This window comes from Anopheles moucheti, chromosome 2 (genome assembly GCF_943734755.1).
Source record: "Anopheles moucheti chromosome 2, idAnoMoucSN_F20_07, whole genome shotgun sequence".
NCBI lineage: Eukaryota > Metazoa > Arthropoda > Insecta > Diptera > Culicidae > Anopheles > Anopheles moucheti.
The window spans coordinates 88222017-88245323 of record NC_069140.1 but is presented as its reverse complement, the minus strand read 5'-3'; the positions used below and the strand labels follow the sequence as shown (position 1 = coordinate 88245323).

At 46.3% G+C, this 23307-nt stretch overlaps 4 protein-coding genes across 6 annotated transcripts in view; 1 reads left to right on the top strand and 3 right to left on the bottom strand.

Moving 5' to 3' along the window:
* Nucleotides 1-82: 82 nt before the first annotated feature.
* Nucleotides 83-1718, bottom strand: LOC128298442 (alkaline phosphatase 4-like). Its single transcript, XM_053034192.1, has 3 exons — nt 1436-1718; nt 503-1370; nt 83-431 (listed from the first exon to the last, which is right to left on the bottom strand). Exons 1-3 carry the CDS (start codon nt 1716-1718, stop codon nt 218-220), a joined length of 1365 nt encoding a protein of 454 aa, XP_052890152.1. The 3' UTR covers nt 83-217.
* Nucleotides 1719-2482: 764 nt separating this feature from the next.
* LOC128310559 (eukaryotic translation initiation factor 5) lies at nt 2483-7751 on the bottom strand. 3 transcript variants are annotated; one of them, XM_053047230.1, is made up of 7 exons: nt 7606-7751; nt 6566-6878; nt 6039-6135; nt 5407-5971; nt 4541-5184; nt 4157-4453; nt 2483-4091 (listed from the first exon to the last, which is right to left on the bottom strand). In XM_053047230.1, exons 6-7 carry the CDS (start codon nt 4367-4369, stop codon nt 2910-2912), a joined length of 1395 nt encoding a protein of 464 aa, XP_052903190.1. In that variant the 5' UTR covers nt 4370-4453; nt 4541-5184; nt 5407-5971; nt 6039-6135; nt 6566-6878; nt 7606-7751; the 3' UTR covers nt 2483-2909. The 3 variants fall into 3 exon arrangements, with proteins under 3 accessions (XP_052903190.1, XP_052903188.1, XP_052903191.1); XM_053047228.1 differs by having other exon boundaries at nt 5688-5971; XM_053047231.1 differs by lacking the exon at nt 5407-5971.
* A 519-nt stretch (nt 7752-8270) lies between these two features.
* On the top strand, nt 8271-13664 carry LOC128309319 (protein aubergine-like). Its single transcript, XM_053045714.1, has 4 exons — nt 8271-8462; nt 9730-11359; nt 11474-12226; nt 12304-13664. Exons 2-4 carry the CDS (start codon nt 9744-9746, stop codon nt 12566-12568), a joined length of 2634 nt encoding a protein of 877 aa, XP_052901674.1. The 5' UTR covers nt 8271-8462; nt 9730-9743; the 3' UTR covers nt 12569-13664.
* Nucleotides 13665-16519: 2855 nt separating this feature from the next.
* LOC128296831 (uncharacterized) overlaps nt 16520-23307 on the bottom strand; it is a 52746-nt gene continuing 45958 nt past the window's right edge. Inside the window, exons 3-6 of the mRNA XM_053032331.1 lie at nt 23121-23259; nt 20640-20851; nt 19534-20554; nt 16520-19415 (exon numbers count right to left, since the gene is read on the bottom strand). Coding sequence (XP_052888291.1) covers nt 17218-19415; nt 19534-20554; nt 20640-20851; nt 23121-23259 — 3570 coding nt within the window. The 3' untranslated portion in view covers nt 16520-17217. The remainder of the gene's footprint in view (nt 19416-19533; nt 20555-20639; nt 20852-23120; nt 23260-23307) is intronic.

Genomic DNA, 23307 nt, shown 5'->3' with positions numbered 1-23307 from the left:
TCGGACTATTTAAAATTACTACTAAAATCAACAAATCTTCATATTTTAGCGCTGTTTATTGCTGTTAAAGCTCATCAAAACGTTGAAAGCAAAAACTGATTTATTGTTGCACGTAAACCTACATACATTCACGAACCATTTTGCTTCGTCGCGAACCAAGTATCGGTCTTCGAATATCTGATAGCTTGTGTCGTATTTACGGGATCACTTAAATATTTTATATTATCTGTAGAATAAGATTCGTTAAGTCTGCATCCCTGAAGCGCCCAATGCGGGCTGCATACGAGACGAAGTGTGCCAGGAATGTTTGATTGTGCACTCGATGCAACAGGTGGGACATCGGTCCGATTGCATGAACCGTGGCGAACGAGGATCCCGCATCCCTAGCGTCGGAACGTACTACCACGATTAAGCTATCATCCAGAGCGCCACTATAAATAAAGCTCATTGAGGATTATTGAAAACAAATCACAGTAGTAAAAGCTGTCCAAGATGAACTCACCTCAGCTTACGTAGCGCTACTCGTACAGCAGCATCGATTTCGCTAGTAGTTGCTTGAACTTTCGGATCTGCGATGGCAACCAGTAGGAATCCTTCGGGACTTTCCAGTACAGTCAGAGCACCCACGATCAGATCGTAAAATGCAGTTGGCTCCGCCAACGATTGCTGATCGTATAATCCAAGCGTATACTCAACATCATCCAGCTTGGGATCCAACAAGTCGTTCATATCTTTCAACAACTTGTACGTAGATCGATCCACCAATCGATTGTTCGTCCATTCGGACTCAAACGCTTCCCGGCAAAACTCATCCGGACAGTTTAGCGTGCCGGCGATAACATTCAGCTGCCTGCCGGTCTCACCATGAAGTAGCTGCGATCTCACATCTGGGCATAACAGGGGATCTGGGCCACCGTGCAACCAGCTTGCGTTAGGTGCATGCGCATACAATGCTGCTGGGAACGGTTGTACAATCTCACCATTCGTTACCACCCCCGTACGACGGCCGACCGTTTGAGCCCATTGCAAGATCGACGCGGCATGGTGCGTACTGTTCGGTGTGCTGACGCATTCTTCCCAAGGCTGAATGGCCGAATCCAACCCGATAGTGTGCGAGTGGGTTTCAATGCCGCAAAACATGGAGGTCGGATTAAATGACGCACGTGCTGTACGTTGCTCCTGCATCGTTGGTCGAAGCAACGCAAGATGGGGAAATGATTCCCATATGGGTCTTGGATCGCCATTGGAGGAGTCGACACTATCCAATGCTACAAACAGGATCACATTCCGTGCACGCTTCTTGTTCTCCTCGACCACGCGAAACGCGTTGCGCAGTTCGGCAAGATTAGATTCAAACCAAATAGCTTGTTCTAGATGTTAACGAATACAGGAAATATATATCATAAGCCACATATACTAAAACCTTCACTCCTACCTGGAGGCAATTCATCGGCAAATAGATCAACCGTAGCTACAACTTGACCCTCGTTCTCGTACATCACTATAAAGCCGATGCACAGCAGCACGATGGCAAATACCATGACCACTAGCATACAGACGCATAACACACTATATCCACAGCCGACTCTCGTAAATCTTTTGGCCACATTTTCACGATCGATTCTGGCACTAACGTCGATGTGGCTTCTCCACTGCTGTGCAGTATAGGAACCGTCTCCAGAGTCGTTCGTTGCAATGTTAAACTCTTCCCGTGGCATCTCTACGCTGGACTTTGGGACAGCGTTTCAATTCTCATGCGATGCGATGTGTGCTTTTACACGGGAGATCACACCCTTCCAGTACGTACGGACGGAGCTCTCGCAGATCAGTCAAGTGATCGTGCCGTAGAACGATAAGATACTGCTGCACGCTAACAACGGATAAGATGTGTTGGGAGATGTGCTTATTGTGATACATACACGGTGGGGTAGTAGCGTTGATGTTTGCGATAGAATAAAGTACGCGTAGTGTTGTGCACACAAGAAGGGGTATGTCTAATTGCGGTTCCAGATAATCATCGACAGCATCGGTGTGATCGACAGCATTCACACATTCATTAATTCATGTAACCTAATGCATTGAATAATGAAACAAATTGCCCCAATATTCCTTCTTTTTAGCAAAAGTTTTTTTTAAAAGACGCAGTCATAACTATCAAGAGCAAGTTCCTGGGTTCCTCAAGGATTTTAATCTCGTAGATACAAAAAAACGACGAGGGCTTTATCGATTACATGCACTTCAATACTGTGTAGTGACTTAAACGCCCTAGATTCCGATGAGCTTCTTTCTCTAATGTCCTTGCCCATCCTTGTTGTTGTTCGTTATTTATATAGAGACTTTGAACTGGACAGCCCCATTCGCCTCTTAGTCTATCCATGCGCAAAGATATAAGAAGCAAGGTTGTCCTATACTTTTTTAACGGAGTAGTTATAATTAATGTCAACATTTAATAATAAAACCATTTCAATCGACATACTTTTCTTCATATGCTTTTATTGCGCTCTAACATAGGAAAGATGATGAGATATAGGAGAGTTGCATGACACTTAGTAGAGTTTTGCTTGTTCAAACGACATAAAACTTTTGCTTTCACATCGATACGTAAATAGGGGGAAACCCCCAAGGTTGTAGGGACTAAGCAAATAAAACCAAGAAAGATGAAAACGAATTAAATCTGCAAAACGCCTAAACCATTATAATTCAAAAATTATTAGAAAGCAAAGGCATACTAAACCATAATTAGTAGCAATGTCATTCATATCGACTAAAGCGGAAAACTTAATGCGAATCGTGCGATAATGTGTAACCAGGAGAGGAAAGCGTGTCCAGCGCTGCAAATGACATATTCACGCCAGTGTTATCACACGGAGGAGATGAGAGTGTCTTAGCATACGAATCGGGAGACCGCTTTAGATATCGTCGATGTTCAAATCGTCCCCATCCTCGTCCTCTTCGAGCGATGCCTTGGCCTGCTTCTTCGGGTCCGGTTTGGCCGGTTCCTTGCGCAGCGAATCCACCTTCGCGCGGTCATCGTACTCGATTTCGACCTCCGAATCATCATCCTCCTCGGACGACTCCTCCTCCTCCGCTTCCTGCAGCCACTGGACGAACGGTTTGGCACGCTCGTGTATCTGGGCAGCGATTTCCTTTGAGACGTACTTCTTGCTAACCTTCTGCGACCAATCCAGTATGACCTTCTCATCCAGCACATCGCTATCGTAGAAGAGCTTCAGTATGCCGGGCACCTTGTCCATCAGCTTATCCGCGTGGAGCGAAATCATTTGCTCCAACCCGCCCATAAAGTACTTTTGCGCCTTCTTGTCTTCATGGGTAAAGCGCAGCAGCAGGTTACGGTATTTGCGGGCCTCCTGCGTAATGTTAGCCGTGAACAGTAGCTCCACCAGCACGAGCGTTGCCTTCGACTGGATATCGAGCCGGCTCGCTTCGGTTACCAGCTCCTTGTGTACCTGCACGTTGTCCAGCTCGTTCGCGTCGCGCTTCTTCTTTACCAACTCGTAGAATATGTTGATACGTTCCTTTTCCGTTTTATCGAAATCGTCCGACACGGTCATATTCTTCGCACCGTCGGTAAGATCCTGCATGCGTGCGCGCACCGCTTCCTCCGACGTGTCCACCGTCCAGTTTACATCGTCCTCACCGTTCTCCCCAACCGCACCACCCGCAATCGAACCGTTCGGCGACTCGTCGCCATTGGTTTCAGCACTACCGTTCTCGGCAGCGCCGCCACCGTTGGCGGTAGTGTTTAGCCCAACCGTTGAGTCGTCGCCGTTTTCGCCCTTCTTGGTGCGCTTGCTACGCTTACCCTCGGTCAGCGAAGCTCCCTGGCTTGCCGGGTTCACGTTCGGCGGGTTCTTGATGATGAACGTGTTCACCTTGTGGTTCACCTCGAGCGGACCGTGAAAGCCGCAAGCCTTGCAACCCTGCGAGATGGTACCCTTCTTGGACGACACCAGCAGATCGGTCTCCGGGTTGTCACACTCCGGACAGAGGACGAACTTGCGGATAAACCCATCGAGCAGATCCTGCAGCTTCGCAGCATCATGCGATCCATTCACAATGAAGCGTTCATTCTGAAAATCATTATAAAAAAACATTTAAAAACACATGTCCGTGCGGTTATTGAAATCAAAATTACCTTATGGTCGAATTGTGTTTGCGCTCCCAGTTCACAACCAAAGTACTTCGTCGGGTAGGTTGCAGGACGACCGATCGCTCTGGCCACCTCGGCCATGTTCACGATCACCGTTTTAATGCCGTTTCCTTTACCCTCTACCTTTGCATTGATGCGAGGCATCTTGTAACGGTAGAAGATATCGGTCACATTACGATTCACGTTTACGGTAGCCATTTTTACCGAATGGAACAACAACGATTGACGAAATCTGAGTTCGATGAAATACGGCACGCGGTTTTACGACACGATTGGACGCAACTACCAGAAGAGAAAAAAAAACGATAAAAGGAAAATAAATAATTTTTAGTTTAACAGCAAAAGAGATAAACAAAATTTCAACCTTACCTTCACCACAACGTGACGATTCACTGCGGCATACAAGAAGCACAACAAGGAAAAGATTTTCCCGTGATGGATTATCTTGGACCGTTGCCCTGGCACGTATCAGTGTCAGCTTGCAGCTTCCGGCTACAGAGCTTCGCAGTGTGCAACCTTTTACTTCATGCAAGAAATTTCTTCCTTGATGGCAAACGAGACATGCGTAGTCTTCTTTTAAGCTTGCTGGTGCGCGTTGGAAAAAAATGATGATTTGTTTTAACGAAACCAACGGCCCTGTTCCTTCAAGCTGACCAAATTCATCTGTTCTCCTTCGCGACGATCGTTGCTGATCGGACCGGTTCGGGTCTGCAGATCGGTTGTGGCGTCAAATGCGGCGTTTTCCAATCGTATGCTGGAGGATGTTGCTAGCAAAAGCATTTGTAGGATGATGATGTTTAGGCGGTGTCGGGTGTTTGAAATTTTCTCTTTCCGTACCAACTACCGGATGTGGATTTTTTTTGGCCGTATAGGGAACCTTTACAGCCTTTTTTTTAACACGAGGGTGAAATATGCGTTAAACCGTATATAATCCTTTCTCTTCCTCCTGGTTTGACTCGTACTATTGGTGAGCCTAATATTACTTTCCAGGTGGAGCTTTAATTATAAACACGCTGTACGAAAGGAGTTTGTCCGTCACAACAGGGCAGCCATATTAAGCACGGAGTTCCGGAATATTCAGCAAAAAACGCCAAGAAAATGAAAAATAAACAGAAAGGAACAAAAAAACCAATTAATGCACGATAGCTACGCACCGAAACAACATAAATTATAAGTGGCGAGGAATAGAAAAGTAACAGAACCAAATGATAGCAAAATGAATAATCAAAACGCACCGGTTAGCTATATAGATGACACAGCTTCGATAGAAACAGAACTTGTTGGTCGCGGTTTGTGAAAATGGTACTATTTGTATACTGTTTCTTTTCGGGTTAGAATTTAAGAACGATTTCTAAGCGAGATTTGCAACTTTGTCGTAATCTTGCACGAGCATTCAACTTTGCTGCGTACGTTTCAATTTAGCTCATTTGATAGTCTCCGGGTTTCAAATCTGTAGCATGAACGTTTGTAGCTTTTCACGTACAGATATTTGGATAAATATGACCTCAATAATCACCTTTTCTCCTGCACACACTCTCCTTCTCTCACGTACACCAAAACTCCTTTTCTATCACTGTCTTCCCAGATCCGCAAAACGCTGCTTTTAGCATACACGATATTCAAAAGCGGTATTCAGTGATGCTCAGTTTTGGCGCGAGTAGTTTTGAAAAAAATTTGGGATGCTTATAACACGATTTTAAATTAAAAATTTACAGAGATGCCTAGTGTTTGCTTGGGAATTTTCACGTTTCTCTGAACGGTTGTAATTTCCGATGTCTATTGCTAGAATATTTTGAAGTCCTGCCGGGCGAATAGAGAGAAAAGATGTTATAATACGAGATGGATTTGCTGGTGACGCGTTACTTACCTATGACTTTTACTGCTTCTATGCGAAATCATGCACGTCGTACCACTGAAACTCCTTAATATGGGAGAAAGCGGTGCCTCTTTGAGTGCTGGTGTTTCTGTAAAACGCGATACGAAAACATTATTAATACGGAACAGTATACTGAGAAATATAACTTAATTTACGTTCCCAATTGATAATTCGATATAATAATTGAGGAAGATGAGTCCCACCTCTAACCCCGACAAAGCTTTGAGAGGAATGAATTTATAGCGAGAGTATTTTTAAGAAAATATTGCTAGTTGAACAAATTTCCAGGCAATTAACAAATTGTCTATCAGAACCATGTCAGAGCTAACCTACAACAACATAGATAGCCATTATTGTTTAATTCAATTGCTCAATGCTCCAGAAGGGTTTGCAATGCATACATCAACAGCCAAAAAGCTTCACCAACTTTGCAATATGAACTGATTTGAACTAGACTTAGTAGTGGGAAATTGTAACTTCTACAACCGGCCGCCAAGCTGTAATTCAATCATGCTTACCTTGTACGCTTTCTAAAGTCATATAAAACGATAGCCGCCGCTCCAGGCGATCCTTGCTGGTGTTAATCAATAGAAACAACTATACTCTCGAAGTATGGGGTTGAGGGGAGTAGAAAATGCAGAAACTAAAGCTTCGTCACACTTCCAAAAACCGCAATGAGGATGAGAGAGGCCGATGAAATGGTACGAGAAGGATATGGCCTGCTACGGTGAATCTGCCAGCTGCTGACTTATTTTCTTCCAAAAGCACTAGAAATCTTCACTCTACGTACGTCCAAATAAGACGTCAACACCGTAGCGAAACGAAATATGGCTGCGAACGAAATAGAGAAGAAAGGGGGAACAACAATTTATTTCAAGAAGAAAATTGACATCGAAAATGGGTGCTATAAATTCACTTCTTTTTTCACTGAAGAATTTTCGCCATTGATAATTTGTTGGATATCGCAGAAGAACTTTTACGTGGTGCAATGAAGGCAATACATGCGCCACGGGTGCAAGAAGTATGTTTGAACTGAAATTAGCAGCAGTTTGGCCCCAGCAGTGACACTCGCACACTGCCTATGTAGTGGTATCTAGGGAGCCGTAAAAATATGGCGATTGGCGATTCGACAGCTTATCATCATTATTCGCGAGCAGAGCGAAATTGCCACGCGCCACAGTGCAGCACCTTTAATCATTAATCTTTAAAGGAAAAAGTTAGCACCCATGGTTTTTTCGTAAGGGATTAGTGCCATTTAATTTCGGTTCGTTACATTTCATTACGCAAGTAGCGATATCGCACACCACAGCGAGCAGCAACAGCGCGCAAGGGGGATGATCAGCCACAATGCAAAAATTTCAGACGGGGTTCATACGCAAGCGAGAGCGGGATACGCACCCCGTGGGTTCATGAAGGCAAGAGCGAGACGAAATTTACCACGTCTCATGCGCCACAGCTAATCGCATCGGGAGAGCAATTATGTGAAAGAAAAACTACTTGGCTGCCCCTTTTTTTCAACAATTATCACCCTTCAAATTTCCAGCATTGCAATACTTACGCGCTGAATCCGTATGGATGAAGGTTTTTTATGCACGGTGATGATTTTTTGAGACAATTTAACAGAATTTTTCACTCACAGAAAGGTATGCACCGTTTGCCACACAACTTGAAAAGTCACGGATTGCTAAAGAAGTGAGGAACAATTTGCCAGAACGTGATAAAACGCATGTCCCGTAGACGTACCCACCAGTGGTTTCGCTCACAGTGTGACATCATGACGTCATGCGTCTATCTTTCTCCCTCACACAACAGAAGAGCACGCGTTGCTAAACGTCTGGTGAGATGTGGCTTCACTGGAGAAGAGGGTTCGACTACGCTTGCATGATGTTTGAACAGGATAGCTCAGCGTTGTGGACATGATTTTCGCACTAGAATTGATATACGAAATGAATAAATTGAAGTAAAAATTATTATTTGCTTTTTTCATTAACAAAGTTACATATTGCGTGATGGGAGAAAGCTGTTTCAAGGGACTTTTTTGGTTCAATTTCAAACGTCTTCTATCGTCTTGACAGAATCTGTCAAGACTATAATAGCATTGTACCGACTGCTATTGTCGGTACGATGCGCTGCCAGAGCGCGTGATGTTTGTACGTCAAAACACGATCAAGCGGTGAATGCAGCTTTCTTCGAATGATTTGTCCATAACCAGTATTCATTTCGTAGCGATCGGACGTACGGCTCCGGAACAGTGAAGCCAATTTGGCGATAACAAGTGGTAGTTTCGGTGAACCTTTGGTATAGAGTTTTCCCTGCACGGAGTGTGGGATAGTGTAGAGCGTCTAGTTTGTGACGAGTTTATGCAGGTAACAATTAAAGGCAAGTAGCAGCAGGCTCAAGCAGAACCAGAAAGAGGTACGTAGACTCAACTTTATTCACGCATTCGAATTTCCAGCGATTCGAGGTTCAAATTTCCGCTGAATAGGCAAATTTGTTGTAGCTTAGACACGGTTGAATAAACTGCGGTGACATCATTTGGAAGAACACTTGGACATTTGGACATGGAAGAACAAATTTTGCTGACGATTTTATCTGCGCAGCAGCGTCAGGCTGATGTTTGTAAAATGGCTGGCTCTTGCTTACAGGAATGAAGAGATCGTTTCCACGAAATATCGCATCCCTTTAGCATAACGCCGGCTCCTTTTGTTGGGGTGTGTGCTGTGCGAATGATTTTGCTTTGCACGTGGTTTCATCATAAACCAGCATATCGATTGGATAATAGTGCAACGAAATGTATGTCAAGCATTTATCAAACATTTTGATTAAGCTTTTGCTCTACATTGTTAGTATAAAGCCGAGATAAAAAATCCTGATGTTTCCATGTGCCTTCATACGGCGCATTGCTCTGCTAACAAATATCGCCATTTTCTATTTCGTGTTTGAGCGTCGCTATTTGAAACTCTGTTAAGAACAGTAATTTCTTCCTTCTGCTCTGCTTTTGGTGTCGATTGCAGCGAACACTACCATACAAGCAGTGTAAGCGGTTTCAAGTATGCGACGCTGATTGGTGTGTGGCATCTTTTATGTTCTGCCCAGCAGAAGAACTTACTTTGTTGTTGTTGCAAGAGAAGAGAAAACCACGAACCGATCGCAGAGTCCGCAGAAACGATCGACGGCAGTGAGTGAGAGAAAATCTATGTGAGTGAGAAGAAGTAGTGATAAGTAAAAAATCCTTGCTTCACTTTGTAACATGTTTGAGTGTGTGCGTAGACGATGGGCTTGAAACAACGCTTCTGCAGGATTTTGGGAACGATGGGGGAACAAAAAGACAAGAGTAAACATGTTTTGTCGATGAATGAGTGGCCGAAGCGTTTGATTTATCATGCATTATGTGCTTTTATTTGTAAGATGCACGACCGACACAGCAGTTCTTCCGTAAATTACAAAAATGCTTACTTGACTTTATACCCCTCTTTCGACTGAATCTGCGCATCAGTCCTGCTCCGAGAGCACACAATCTGCTCCCCCGTATTGTTGACGTCGTGTTGGAGTTTTGTAATGTCCCTTCTCGTTTCATGTTTAGATGAGTTGTTATCTCTTTAGTAGTTTATCTAAAATACATTATATGCACTATTTTCTAAACGTTCTAAAGTGTATCAATTTGTCGATCATTTTCCCCTAGTACAAAACATTACAATGGATCAACAACCGAGTCGTGGACGAGGACGAGGAACACGCGGTGGTCCTGGTGGTGCGGGAGGACAACCCAACTGGAAGCCGGATGGTGCCATCGCGCCCCAGCATCGAGCAGTTCCCGTAGCTCAGGCGGAGCAAGCTGTAGCTGCCGGTGGTGGTAATAATGACGGTGGTGCAGGAACTTCTTCAAAGCCGCCGGCTAAGCGTGGCAATGGTAACGGCAACGGGGGTGGTGGTGGTGGTGGTGGAGGCGATGGGGCGGCGGTCGGCCGTGGAGCCATCCGTGGAATGCGGTACGTCCCGGAGGTGGTGGTAACACGCACCGCAAATTCACCCATGAAGCAGGGTACCTCCGGTACCAAGCTGATCGTCAAAACTAACTACTTCCGGTTGACGCGAAAGGACAAGAATGCGTGCGTCTTTCAGTACCGGATCGATTTTGAGCCATTGATCGAGGATACACGGATCATGCAGGCGCTGATTCGTACCCAGGGGCCCGTCATTGGGCCGTACATTTTCGACGGTACGATGTTGTTTTTGTACAACAAGCTGCGCACGGAAGAGATCGAGCTGCAGGTGAAGGACCCGCGTACGGACGCACTGTACAAGATGACGATCCGGCACGTCGGTACGGTCGATATGGCGTCCGAGATGGCGTTCATGATACTGAACTTGATGCATCGGCAGGCGATGGGCAGCCTGAAGCTGTTGGCAATCAATCGCAACTTCTTCGACCCGGAAGCAAAAGTTTCGATCCCGCAGTACGGACTGGAACTGTACCCCGGGTACGTGACGTCGATTCGCCAGCACGAAAAGGATGTGCTGTTGTGCGTGGATATAACGCACCGGGTGCTGCGTACCGATACCTGCTACAAGATGTTGCAGAACATGCAGCGCCAGCCGGGACAGTTCAAGGCCAACTTCGGCAAGATGATGATCGGGGCCAACGTAATGTCGGTCTACAATCAGAAGATGTACAAAATCTGTGACGTCGATTTCACCTCCTCACCCATGTCGACGTTCCAGACCAAGGAAGGGGAAAACATCACGTTCGTCGATTATTACAAAAAGCAGTACAACATTACGATCCGTGACCCGAAGCAACCGATGCTGCTTTCGCAACCGAACGAACGGCTCGTACGGCTCGGGATGGATAAACCAATCCTGCTCGTGCCGGAACTGTGCCGTTTGACTGGCATCACGGACGATATGCGGCGTGATTTTAACCTGATGCGCGCCATTGCCGACCATACGCGCATCGGTGCGGATATGCGCATCCAGCGGTTGGAGCGTTTCAACGAGCGGCTGCAGAGTGCGGCCGGCCGGGATGTGTTCCAGTTTTGGAAGACCGAGCTGGATCGGCGTCTGGTCGAGGTACCGGCCCGTACCCTGCGCCAGGAGGCCATTATGTTCCGGGTGGAAGGTGAAGGTATACCGGCAGGCCCGGAGGCGGACTGGGGTTCGGCATTGCACAAAAATAGTATGTTCAAATCGGTTCCGTTGCACCGTTGGTTCGTAGTGTGCGAGCGTGGAAAGGAAACGCTGGTGAAAGATTTCCTCGGCTGTATGGTGCAGGCCGGCCGGGGCATGGGCTTCAAGATAACAGAACCGAAGATGTAAGTAAAGACGCGCGCACGAAGTTCTTTTTTTTTTGTTGTTGTGAGAGTAGTGGCTAGTTGAGCAGATCTCTGATTTCGAATTTTTGTTCCGCGATTTATTTTACTTCACAGAGTCACCGTCCAGCATGACGGTCCCCAGGGATACAATCAAGCTTTGAGCCAACTGTTCAATGAAGATCTACAGATGATTATGTGCGTCGTACCAAACGATCGTGCGGATCGGTACGCCTCCATCAAGCGGATCTGTTGCGTCGAGCGGGCCGTTGCGTGCCAGGTGATTAAGTCGCGCACGATCACACCGAAGAACGGCAATGTGCGTACGCTGATGTCCGTCGCTACCAAGGTTGTAATACAGCTGAACTGTAAGCTGGGCGGCGTACCGTGGATGGTAAAGAATCCCCTCACCAATTCGATGGTGGTTGGCTTTGACGTGTGTCACGATACGCTTGATAAATCGAAATCATTCGGCGCCCTGGTTGCCACGATGTACGCACCGAATCAGGCCGAACCGAAGTACTTTTCTTCTGTCGAGGCACACAAGCGGGGTGAGGAGTTGTCCAACTTCATTGCGGGCGGGATCGTGAAATCGCTACGGGCGTACCAGGCCGCTTATGGGCAAGGAAGTTTGCCGCGCCGTATTCTCCTGTACCGCGATGGTGTCGGCGAAGGTCAGCTGCGCCATGTGGTCAACTTCGAAGCCAAGACGATCAAGAGCATGTTGAGCCTGATCTACATCAAAAAGGAATTTAAGCCACAGCTAACCATCATCGTTGTGAACAAGCGGATCAACACGCGGCTGTTTATGGCCGACCGCAATCCGCCACCGTGCACCATCGTCGATGACATCGTCACCTTGCCGGAAAGGTAATTGTGAAACGATTCGAATGCTATACCAACTTTCGATGTTTAACCTTTTTGTTTTTTTTTTTTTACTTTCGCAGATCTGATTTCTTCCTGATCTCGCAGGCAGTACGCCAGGGCACGGTATCACCGACGTCGTACAATGTCGTACACGACGAAAGCGGTCTGACGGTGGATCAACTGCAAGTATACACTTCCAAGCAGACCCATCTGTACTACAACTGGTGCGGTACCATCGCCGTACCGGCGGTTTGCCAATATGCTCACAAGCTGGCATTTTTGACTTCCCAGCATCTGCACCAACAACCCAACCAGAATTTGAACAACCGTTTGTACTATTTGTAGAAGAACCAGGGTTTTAAAAGTTTACCATCACTCGAAAAACGAAAACCAAAACAGAGAGACCACAGGGAACCAAGATGATTCTAAAATAGGTTTATCGATACGTAACGAAATATCTGAGTTCTTCCCTGAGGTTGTGTATTACACACACATAATAATATGGATTGAAGTGTGATACATTTTTCGAGCCCCTTCAAAGGACCGTGTTAAACACACTGGCCGACACCAATTATGCCACATTGTTGGTATTAACGATAGTACAACATTTACCATTTGTTTTTATTTCCATTGATTTCATTTTCATTCATAACTTTTCCCAAACAGTGTAGTGAAGAACCGTTACGTGTACGGTTCAAAGCGTATTACTACAAAGCACGAAAGTTTATAAATCTGTTTGATCCTTCTTTTTACCCCATCACAAGGGTAATAAGTAGGTAATTTTAGATTTTATGCATACAAAGGAACTGTTTGATGCTAATTAAACATTGACATTCGCGAGAAATGTCCATGAAATTGTGCCATTCCGTTTTGTTGTTTGCTAATTACATTTAAAGGCACACGAATGAAAGCATTCGATGTGTAGATTTAAGAGAAAGGTGAAGTGGAAAGATTTTTTTATACATTATTACCATTGTGTTTGTTCATTATTGCACAACTCTCAGGTTGACAAAGAATTAGTTTCCATGTGAATATGAATAAAGTTGGATAATATACTTAATTTTGCAAAAATTGTTAGTATTTTGTAAACAGGTATGGATTTACACAGCTTCACTTTATTTCGGAATAGATTTATGAAATCTGAGAATAGCAGTGCAGGATAAAGCATATGTGTAAGAAGGATTATTGCTTATGATAGCAGCAGGAGTCAGTGATTCAAGGTACGCGCGTACAAGTCGAGATTCGATAATCTTCATGACAGAGATAGAGGGTGTAAAATATTCTTTATCAATATTAATGCAGCACACACTATAAGCTGCTGTTTAATGTGTTTATTTTCTATTTCTCAAGCTCAAGCAACATATTCGAAAATATGTTTATGATCAATACTCTTGAAACCAAGAAAATCTCATGGTGAATGAAGCATTTGTTTTCCGTCATGCATGTGCGTTTGTGTAGACTTGCTAACATCTGTTAAACATTATCCCTTGTTCAGCTTGGTGGTACCAAGCACGGGTATTATTCCTTGTTTCCTTGAGTCGTGCGGCATTTTCCCTGTTCCTGGTTTACCAAAGATTGCCCGTGTCAGCATAAGCCAAACAATGAATGGGTACAAAAGGTTTCAAGTGATGCCGCATTTCGCCAGGGAAAATCCCACGGCCAAATTGCCCGTTTATGGCACTTGGCACCACAACAACACAATGAAATGTTTTGTACATTTGTAAGCTCTCCTCCCCCACCATCAGCGAAAGGAGCGGGACACGACTCGGCAGTTAAAAGTTTTTTACGATCCTTGACGTAAATCTTTTGCCATGCCCATGTGTGTTGGCTTTTATTACCCGCCGGTAAATCCAAGCATTAAACATGTAGCATATGAACATGAAATTATGAAAATCTGTGGCGATCATCTGAACAAGATCTTCAGTTGGAGCAAATCAATTATGAATCCTAATTTGTCGTTACTGGATGCTACAGTTCTTGAATTTAATGCTCGTTGTTAAACCTTTCAGTCGGAATCTGCAATGACCTCAGAGATCTCAGTTCTGTTTGTTCGTGGTGATCAATTGTTTCTTATATAAAATATGAATAAATAAATAAATAATTGTTTCTTCGTGTTGGGGTCACCGGATTGTTGGAGAAGACACTACGATTCAGATCTGTCGGTCGCCTCTAAGTAGGGTTTACGGTCTTTGGTAATACGATTCTCTTTAATCAGAACCGTGATGACATGGCAAGATGGGGGTGTGACTAGGTGAGTAATAGGTAAAAACTGGTGTTGTGCATAATGAATCTTCTAAGAAGAGTCGTGAATTTTCAATTCCGATTCATTCACTCAGTGAAAGAAAGACGTATGAATCTCGCTGAAGGGGGGATGCTCAGTTACCGATTCAGGATGGGATCGAAGTTGCCGTTGGCATCCTGCGAGGACCTTAATTTTCGCTGCACATCTTCTAGTCTGATCAACATAGTTAAGTCTGTGGGCGACCAAACAACACGCCCGTCGTTGTCCATTATGGCTTAATAAAACCCTTCGATGAGAGAGGATCTCGGATCTCCTTTTGACGATAGAATAACAATTAAATATACTGAAGCAATTGCATCTCCGGCGCACATAATATCAAACTCGTGAAAACGATTTCAAACTCTACGTCGCCTGATGCGATGATTCCATACAAAACAAGCCGTTTTTCGATTCCTGATACCAAGAGAGCATCCAAAACAGGAGGTAACATCAATTCCCCTCCAGCGTACACACAGCTGTTCCGAGATCGCAGGATTGAGCGTGATAGCAATCCTTTATCTCTCGCTCTCTCAAACTCTTCGTCGACGGATACGAAATTCCATACAAAACAAGCCGTTTTCAGATTTGCGCCACCAAGAGAGCATCCAAAACAGGAGATAACATCAATTCCCCTCCAGCGTACACACAGCTGTTCCGAGATCGCAGGATTGAGCGTGATAGCAATCCTTTATCTCTCGCTCTCTCAAACTCTTCGTCGACGGATACGAAATTCCATACAAAACAAGCCGTTTTCAGATTTGCGCCACCAAGAGAGCATCCAAAACTGGAGATAACATCAATTCCCCTCCAGCGCACACACAGCTGTTATGATTGAGCGTGATAGCAATCCTTTATCTCTCGCTCTCTCAAACTCTTCGTCGGCAGATACAAAATTCCATACAAAACAAGCCGTTTTCAGATTTGCACCACCAAGAGAGCATCCAAAACAGGAGATAACATCAATTCCCCTCCAGCGCACACACAGCTGTTCCGCGATCGCAGGATCGAGCGTGATAGCAATCCTTTATCTCTCGCTCTCTCAAACTCTTCGTCGACCGATACGAAATTCCATACAAAACAAGCCGTTTTCAGATTTGCGCCACCAAGAGAGCATCCAAAACAGGAGATAACATCAATTCCCCTCCAGCGTGCGTTTATCTGTTCCGCTCTCGCATGTTATCATTGAACGTGATAGAAGATCATCTCATGGCGGATCACATACCATCAAACGCTTCGAAGTGATCGCTAGTGTAAATGAGAACGAATCGTTCATCTCTCCCACTCTCCGCTGATACGACCGCTACCTTTTGTAAACAACTGATCCATCTACCATTCCGCCCGGGGAACAAAGGTCAAAACAAGGGGTTTAAAACTCCGCCACTTCTTCAGCACCATTCAAGTCGGTCGGTTTTGTGATTTTGTTACAAGTTTAATTTATTTAACGTTTGAAACATTTGCTTAGATGTCGAACATGCTCTTAACGATTAGTTTGCGTATGCAGATATGAACAAAATTGATCCTCTCTTCCGCACACAACAGCGTTTAATTACATATATTGCTCTATTCTAGCTGTTGCCGCATTGGTAGACTTTCGGTTGGTTGGTTTGTGTACAACATTTGTCGCCTTCCTTTTCGCTGGTGAAATTGCACTTTCGCTTGTTTTGTTTTGTCGTTGTTGTTGCAGAAGATGAAGCTTAGTCGGATCGGATATTGAAATTGGTAAACGTTCGACTCTGTAGCACGCGCGGGTTGCGGTTGTCGGGTCTTACCATCCATTTGGGACCCTCCGACGGTGAGCATCTCTAGTTAGTCGATTCTGGCTATCTTGTAGGTTTGTGTATAGAAAATAGCGATCGAATGCATTGTAAAACCTAACCTCTACTACTATTAATATTAATAACATTGTTCTGCTTCGATTATTACAGCATCTCTCTTCTGACGGAGCTTGATAGGGGGGACCACCTGAACGGAGCGTTTTGTGGATGCTTTCCTTCCCTTTCCCCGTGTTAACCCTCACCCCGTGAGTGAGTTTCGATACATCTTTATAAAGAGCTACACCTAAATCATCGAAGCGTTTTGCTCTTTTCTACATCATCTACATCTTCGATACCGTTTGCTCGCAATTTTAATGTTAAGAACACTAGCAAATACACTCATTTTACTCGTTGCGTGTTTAATTGACAGTCGCAGCCCGTATTGCCGGGAGGGTGAAGTCTCTGTTTGATTGTTATGTGATGCTTTACCTAATTCGAATGCTACGGGAGAGACCTACAATACACGAGAGAGCCTACTACTAGTCTGGAGCTCCTAATTCGGGTTTGATTACATGTAAGTGATAATATGGCCAAACGCAATGTTAAGAACATAACAGCAACGTGTAGTACAAAGGAAGTAGCATAAATGTATTCTATATAGTTCTCCTATTTCCAAAACATTCATTTACCGCTGAACGAATTGGTAGCAGCGATCATCCTGATTCATCCTTTCCGAAACCCCTCTTATTCCGCTTTTAATTTGCATTATTCGGGATGCGTCGTGATCCTTCCGCTTCTGGTATTTGATAATTCGTCTCATTCTAATTCACATTCATACAAGTATAGATACAACAAATAATTTCTAAATTCTCACGCACACACATACACACACACACATACACTGGACGGATTACTCTGCCCTTCTGCAGGTGGAGAAGTATCGCCTATCGTTCGTTCGGTTAGAACTTGCCGCTCGGATGCTTGGCTTGGTTTTTAATGGAGGTGATGCTAACCGCCATCTTGGTGGAGTTGTTGACCAGATGGTTGTTGTTGTTGTTGTTCATGATCGTACTGTTGCTGTTGCTGCGGTACAGCCCGTTCGTGTGGGTGGTGCCATTTTGCGATGTTGGCGGTGGTGAACCACCGTTTATCTTGGTACCGTTCGAGCTGAACACCGGTATGCGGGACGGGCTGGCTTTGGTGCTGAGGTTGCTCATCGAACCACCGGTAGCCGATGCGGACGGGGACAGATTGATCGATGGGATCGAGGTGCGCCGGATCAGTACCGGGATCTCCGTCTTCGAGTTCGACCGCTCGAACGTGGACCGTATCTGATCGACACCGCGGGTGGGCGTTTTGTTCGTACCGGCCACCGGTGACGATTCGTACGGTGCCGTACTAAACTTGATCTCGGCGTTGCGCGGTATCAGCGACCCACCGTTGGTACCGTGCTCGCTGGACATGCGCCGCTCGACCGGTATCCGGGACGGTGGTGTCGTGGGTTTCGCTTCCGGTTTCGGTGGTTTCTTCGTGACGATCGGTGGCTTGCTGGCGATAACTGGCGGTGCTGAAGGTCCCGTACCGTTCTGTTGCGGCGCTGGTACCGCCGGTAATCGTTCAGCAGCCGTTGGCGGTTCCGGTGCTTTCAGTGTGATCTCGGTCACAAAACCACCGGTGGTTCCGTTCGTCATGGGGCCACCGTTGCTGTCGCGCCGATTCAATGCGATCGAACTTCGTTGGGGTGGTTGTGGTGGTTGTTCGGTGGGTACACCGTTAGCAAGCGGCAGATTCGGCACCGATTCGGGTTCCGTGCTGCGCTCCGTCACACTGTCCGTAGCAAAATCCATCGGCGGCGGCGCATCCATCGGGTCATCGAAATCGTCCAGCGTTTGCAAACTAAAGTCAAGCTTTTCGTCGTCGATCATCACGATCGATGATGGTTGCGATTCCGTACCACCCACACCACCACCATCCAGTGCCGTCGAGATGGTGACGATGTTGTCGGCGGTGAGCGAAAACTTCGTCATCCCTCCGGTTGTGCCACCGTTGAGCATGATGGATCCAGCCGTGGGCATCATTCCATAATCGATCGAGGAAATATTAATGCTACTAACGCCATTGGTGCCACTCGTAAACACAGGCGACGGTTGGCCACTTTCCGTGCGATCGCTCTCGACCGGATTAATCAACGTCAAGCTGATCGGTTCACCGATATCGGACCGTCGCTCCGTTTGGCTTTCGATTTTGATCGTGCTCACCACACTTTCACCACCATCCGCCGAGATAAACACGGACGGCGTATTTTCCAGCTCTTCCTTCTGCCCGAGCAGCTTCTTCAGTACGTCCGATTTTGGACGCTCCAGGCTACCGAACGGATAGCGCGAAACTTTCACATCGTCCGGTATGTTCGTGTCCGGTTCCTGCTCCGGCACAAAGTTCATGCTGATCGTCGTCAGGGAAATGTGCTCTTCCCGCTCGGTCTCGGGCAGGTTGCCCACATCGGGGCGTGCTTTCGGTGCTTCCGCCACAATGATGGCCTGATTGAGTGTCGGCTTGCACGATGAGCTCAGCTCGGTGTATCCGTTCTGCTTCACCGTAACCTGTCCGAGTTCCACTTGCTTCTCCTCCTCGGTGGTACCACCACCGTTCGACAGCAGTTCACCGGAGTTGTACGCATCTTCCAGATTACCCCAGGCCGATGCACCCTTAAGACGGTGACGCTGCAGTGAGCTGAGACCATCGTTTGAATCCTTCGCGATACCACCGTCCAGTATAATCTCCGATGAAATTTTGCGCTTTCTGGCACCATCGAGACCCGTACCGGTTGGTTCACCACCGGCGGAGCCATTCACGACCGTTACCACCGATGCATCGCCGGTTATTTCAAGACTTTGGGCGCGTTCGAGTGTGTTGCTGTTGGAGGTGGTTTGGTTCGTTTTGCCCGTTGGTTCCAGCTTCGACAGGTCGCCCAAGCTCGCCGTACGACGGTTGGTTTCCTCCTGTTCGTCATCCATCTCCTCCATGCTGCTGTCTGGTGCCGGGCTTGGTGAGCTGCGATGAACGGTAATGTCATCCGCGTTCAGTTCGATCTTATTGCCTTCACGGCGTGGTGGCGTCGGAGGCTGACGAACACGCTGCTCCTGCTCCACATCCGATTCTGTTGCAAAACCACGAAAAAAAAGGAATGAAAATATTATCAAAACGGCTTAATGAATAATGTGAGAACAAATCTTCAGTGAGGAATAGTGAATTAGACTAGTGAAAGCAAGACCTACCGTTATCGCCGGCTCCGGGACTGGCAGATCGCATCATGAGCTCACTCTCCGTCAGCGAGGACGATTTCTTCCGCTCACTTTTCGGCGTCGAGCTGTTGCTCGGTCCCGTCTCATTGAACTGTTCGATACCATGAATGCTATCGATCGTGCAGTTCAGCACCTCCTCAGCGAAGTTGTCGGAAAAGTTCATGCGCGGATGTACGGTTCGTGTGTCCGGCATATCGACGCTACCGTTCAGCACCGTCCTGCTACCATCGATGCTGCTCAGATTCGTATCTACCGTGACCGTGCTTTCGTCCAGCTCGGATTCGTTCTGTGGTGGAGGACGGAGCGGTGCCTTTCCTTTACGCTTTCCATCCTCCATCGCACCGGATGCCAACACATTCGCCGATTTACGATTGTCCCGGGCAGCATTCGCTGCCTGCATCATAAAGCTTGGCATCTCCTGCGGAATACCAGCCGCATCCCGACGTATGCCGCTGGACGTTAGGCTGTTCTGGCGCTGAAAGTCACCGCCTTCCGGGACCACCATCTGACCACCAACCACATCCGGCACCAGCTTGTGATCGGCCTTGGTACGCTTCTTTACCACCGGTGGTGATGGTGGTTGCTGCGCCGTCCCACGGATTTCCTCCTTCTTGTCATCCGATTCTTTCTTCTCGATGTTGCTATTGTTCTCATTGTCCGCCTGTATCTTCGTGGGGCTTTTGCTACCGAACAGCTTATCGTTCACCGACGGAGGGAACACCCGGATACCGAACTTGTGGCCACTCTTCTTGCTTCCCGCTTCGTCCGCCGCACCCGAACCCTTACGCTCGACATCGGTCGCATGTTTCGTTTGGAACTTTTCCTCGATCATTTCGCGCATCTGCTGCTTGAAGGAGTGTTTTTTCGTTTCCCGCTCGTTTTCCTTGTGTACCGTCGGGAGCGGTAGTTTGCACGGGCTGGCTGCCCGGTTGTCCATCTTTAGCGGGGATGCCTCTTCACTCGGGAACAGCTTCTTGCGCGAGTTGCGCTCAATCTGCAACAAACAAAACCAACAACGATTATTCGAGCACGTGCGCTACGATTGCATACCTTTAGGCGGTTAGTGGACGGCTGCTTACCGTGTTCAGATCCGACTGACTGCTCGATCGGTACAGTGGATGCGTGAGGCTCTGATGTCCCGGTTTGGGGCTCTGGGTTTGCGGTAACACCGGTTTGGTGCCACTAACTAGCTCGAGCTGTACGTTGTAGGGTGAGGCGTAGCTTAGAATGGTCATGGCGTCCTCCTGGACGATGTGTCGAAAGTCTATCGTGATGCTTGTTATTCTGTCACCTGTTGCGGTTGAAAAACGAAACAAGAAGAAGGTATTTTAGGGTTTTGTGAATAGAGGAAAAAGCGTTCTCACATCTTCGTGAACTTCAATCAATTGTAAATCGACTCTTCTAGCTTAACTTAATCGTCAACTAAAACATCTTTGCCACAGTACTTTAGTTTGCTACATTGAAACACACGCACTTGTTGCATTTTTTTTATGTTTAGCACATTGCAACACATTTGGGAGCTTTAAACAGCTTTTACCAAGAGAAGGTTTATGCACTAAGGGGGTTTCTTTTTGCTCCGTGTCCTACAGCAGTTGGTGCACATATCTAATCTTACTAGCGGCGGGAATATGCCAGCAGTGCTTCTTAATGCTTTTTTTTAAAAGACTCTCCTCTGTTCGTTTGTTTCGAGCCGTGTCTTGCGCAAACTTGACCGCTAGTCATGGAAAGCGCGCAACATCGTTCACGCTCTCTCAGAGCTAGTGTACGTACATGCCTGGGCACTATGCCATTCCACCCGGTGCGACGCACAAGAAATAAACAGCATCAGTTCGAGGTCACCTTCGATTAGTGGGTTAGCCGAAAAAAAAAGATCACTCTCCATACACACCAAGAATTTTTGGAACGGATAGGATTCGGAACACCACGGGAAAGTGTGTGTGTGGCGACCGGTTTCGTAACGCAAAATGACCACTTTACGATCGAATTAACGATCGGCCATCGGTTCTGTGGTTTTTTTTTCGGTTGCGATCGCTTCCACAGAGGGTGCCTGCCTTTGGGTCAGAAATTGGATTAGCTTTGATGGAGCACGCGAAGGGGTGGATTGCATTGGATGGCCGCCGTCGGTGCACTTGCTGGTCGGTTGTTTTTTTTTGGAACGGCGGAACGAAATGTCCCGTCCAGAGTTGCTTTTGACAATGCGCGCACCCGGGTCTGCCGGTAGGTGCAATTAGTTACGGGTCTGGGGTCAGATAAACGTGGTGGACGACATGATGGAGGCCGGTCCTCGGTTAAACATACGAACGGAGATGGATGTGATTTTGCGGTCCTATCGTTCGCACAATCTTAATATAAACTGACTCCACGCAATTTATTACATTTATTCGAACCGAACAGGGGAGAAAGTATTCAATTTACAATAATGAATAGTTTGACAATTTTGTGTGGCATAAAAGCTAATTAGTTCAAACAGACTAGTGTTGTGCTTAATTAATCTCTTGAGAGTAATAATTCATATGTATCTGTAGCGCTCAAGCGCTACAATCAATTCTCTAAAGTTTTATGAATTTTTATAATCTATGAATCCCTGAGGATTTATAAGCCTTTACAATACACATTCAGCAAATTTAATTCGGTTTAATGAGATTAAATTTTAAAGACTTATTCAACCCACTTTTATGTTTTGTTGATAAACATATCTGTTCTACAATATCTAAACTCCCAAAAATATTTAAGCACCATCAATGAAAAACGCTTGGTACTTTTCAGTGTTAAGATAAGTATTGTCAATTCCACCGTTACAATGCCTCTTGCATAAGTGTGTCAGACGATCAGTTACGGAGCTATTTTACCGGGCAAACACTTTAGGACCACCTGAGCCCCAAATGCACACACAAGAAAGCAACACGTAGGTTTAGATTACTACGACGCTGGCTCTGCTCTGGACGCCATCAGAGCGGACCTTCCAACGCAAAGCCTGACGTCAAGTCGGTTTGGTGTAAAGCCATGAAATGGGTAACGATAACGCAGCACACCACCAGCGCTGGTAAACTAATATTAACTGAGCCAAATTCCCGACCAACGCGCAACGCATGCAACGTTTGGGTGTATGCCCGGTGTGTGTTGTCTTTTTTTCCCGTCCACGCGCTATCACATTTCCCAAACAAAAACATTACACCTCAACCGAATCGTGACCCGCCGTTACGTGGGGCCCCGAAGCGCAAAGTGGGTATGGGGAAAACAAACGCAAGGTGTGCGTGTGTAGGTAGATTAGGTGAAATATTTGTTGACTATCGGTTTATCGGTGTTTATAGAACCCAGCAAGCATTGTTAGTAATTAACGATGTCGTTTTTTCCTTCTTTTGCAACACCGCCATTGTTCTTAGGTGGATAAGTTTTAGGTTGTCTTGCTTTGCAACAAGCGCCCGCCCGGTACCATCAAGACGTATCCGGTGGTCGTGATTGGATCCATCTCATCGTATGATGTCACTACTGATTGCGTTATAATCGTCCCCATGTGTCGTCCCCATGTGTGTGAAGACTCTCACAGTCTCCAACCGTACCTGTATTTACGATACCAGCGGCCGGACCCTGGGGCATAACTTTCTTCACGAAGATGCCTTCCTTCAGCCCACCGTACACTTCCACACCCAGCCCGGTAAAGTCGGAACCGCGCAGCGATACTAGCCGCGGTGTTGTCACCTGGTGAAATAGAAAGAAAAAAAAACCGCATCCGTAAGTCAATCATTT

What these genes read in the sequence shown, in the direction of transcription:
- LOC128298442 (XM_053034192.1), bottom strand. Translation starts at nt 1,718, where the DNA reads ATGCCACGGGAAGAGTTTAACATTGCAACGAACGACTCTGGAGACGGT. An exon ending in TGCCGATGAATTGCCTCCAG is followed by an intron (nt 1,371 to 1,435) that starts GTAGGAGTGAAG and finishes GTTAACATCTAG; the next exon opens with AACAAGCTATTTGGTTTGAA. An exon ending in GTAGCGCTACGTAAGCTGAG is followed by an intron (nt 432 to 502) that starts GTGAGTTCATCT and finishes CTTTATTTATAG; the next exon opens with TGGCGCTCTGGATGATAGCT.
- LOC128310559 (XM_053047230.1), bottom strand. Translation starts at nt 4,369, where the DNA reads ATGGCTACCGTAAACGTGAATCGTAATGTGACCGATATCTTCTACCGT. An exon ending in AAACACAATTCGACCATAAG is followed by an intron (nt 4,092 to 4,156) that starts GTAATTTTGATT and finishes AATGATTTTCAG; the next exon opens with AATGAACGCTTCATTGTGAA.
- LOC128309319 (XM_053045714.1), top strand. Translation starts at nt 9,744, where the DNA reads ATGGATCAACAACCGAGTCGTGGACGAGGACGAGGAACACGCGGTGGT. An exon ending in AAGATAACAGAACCGAAGAT is followed by an intron (nt 11,360 to 11,473) that starts GTAAGTAAAGAC and finishes TTTACTTCACAG; the next exon opens with AGTCACCGTCCAGCATGACG. An exon ending in ATCGTCACCTTGCCGGAAAG is followed by an intron (nt 12,227 to 12,303) that starts GTAATTGTGAAA and finishes TTACTTTCGCAG; the next exon opens with ATCTGATTTCTTCCTGATCT.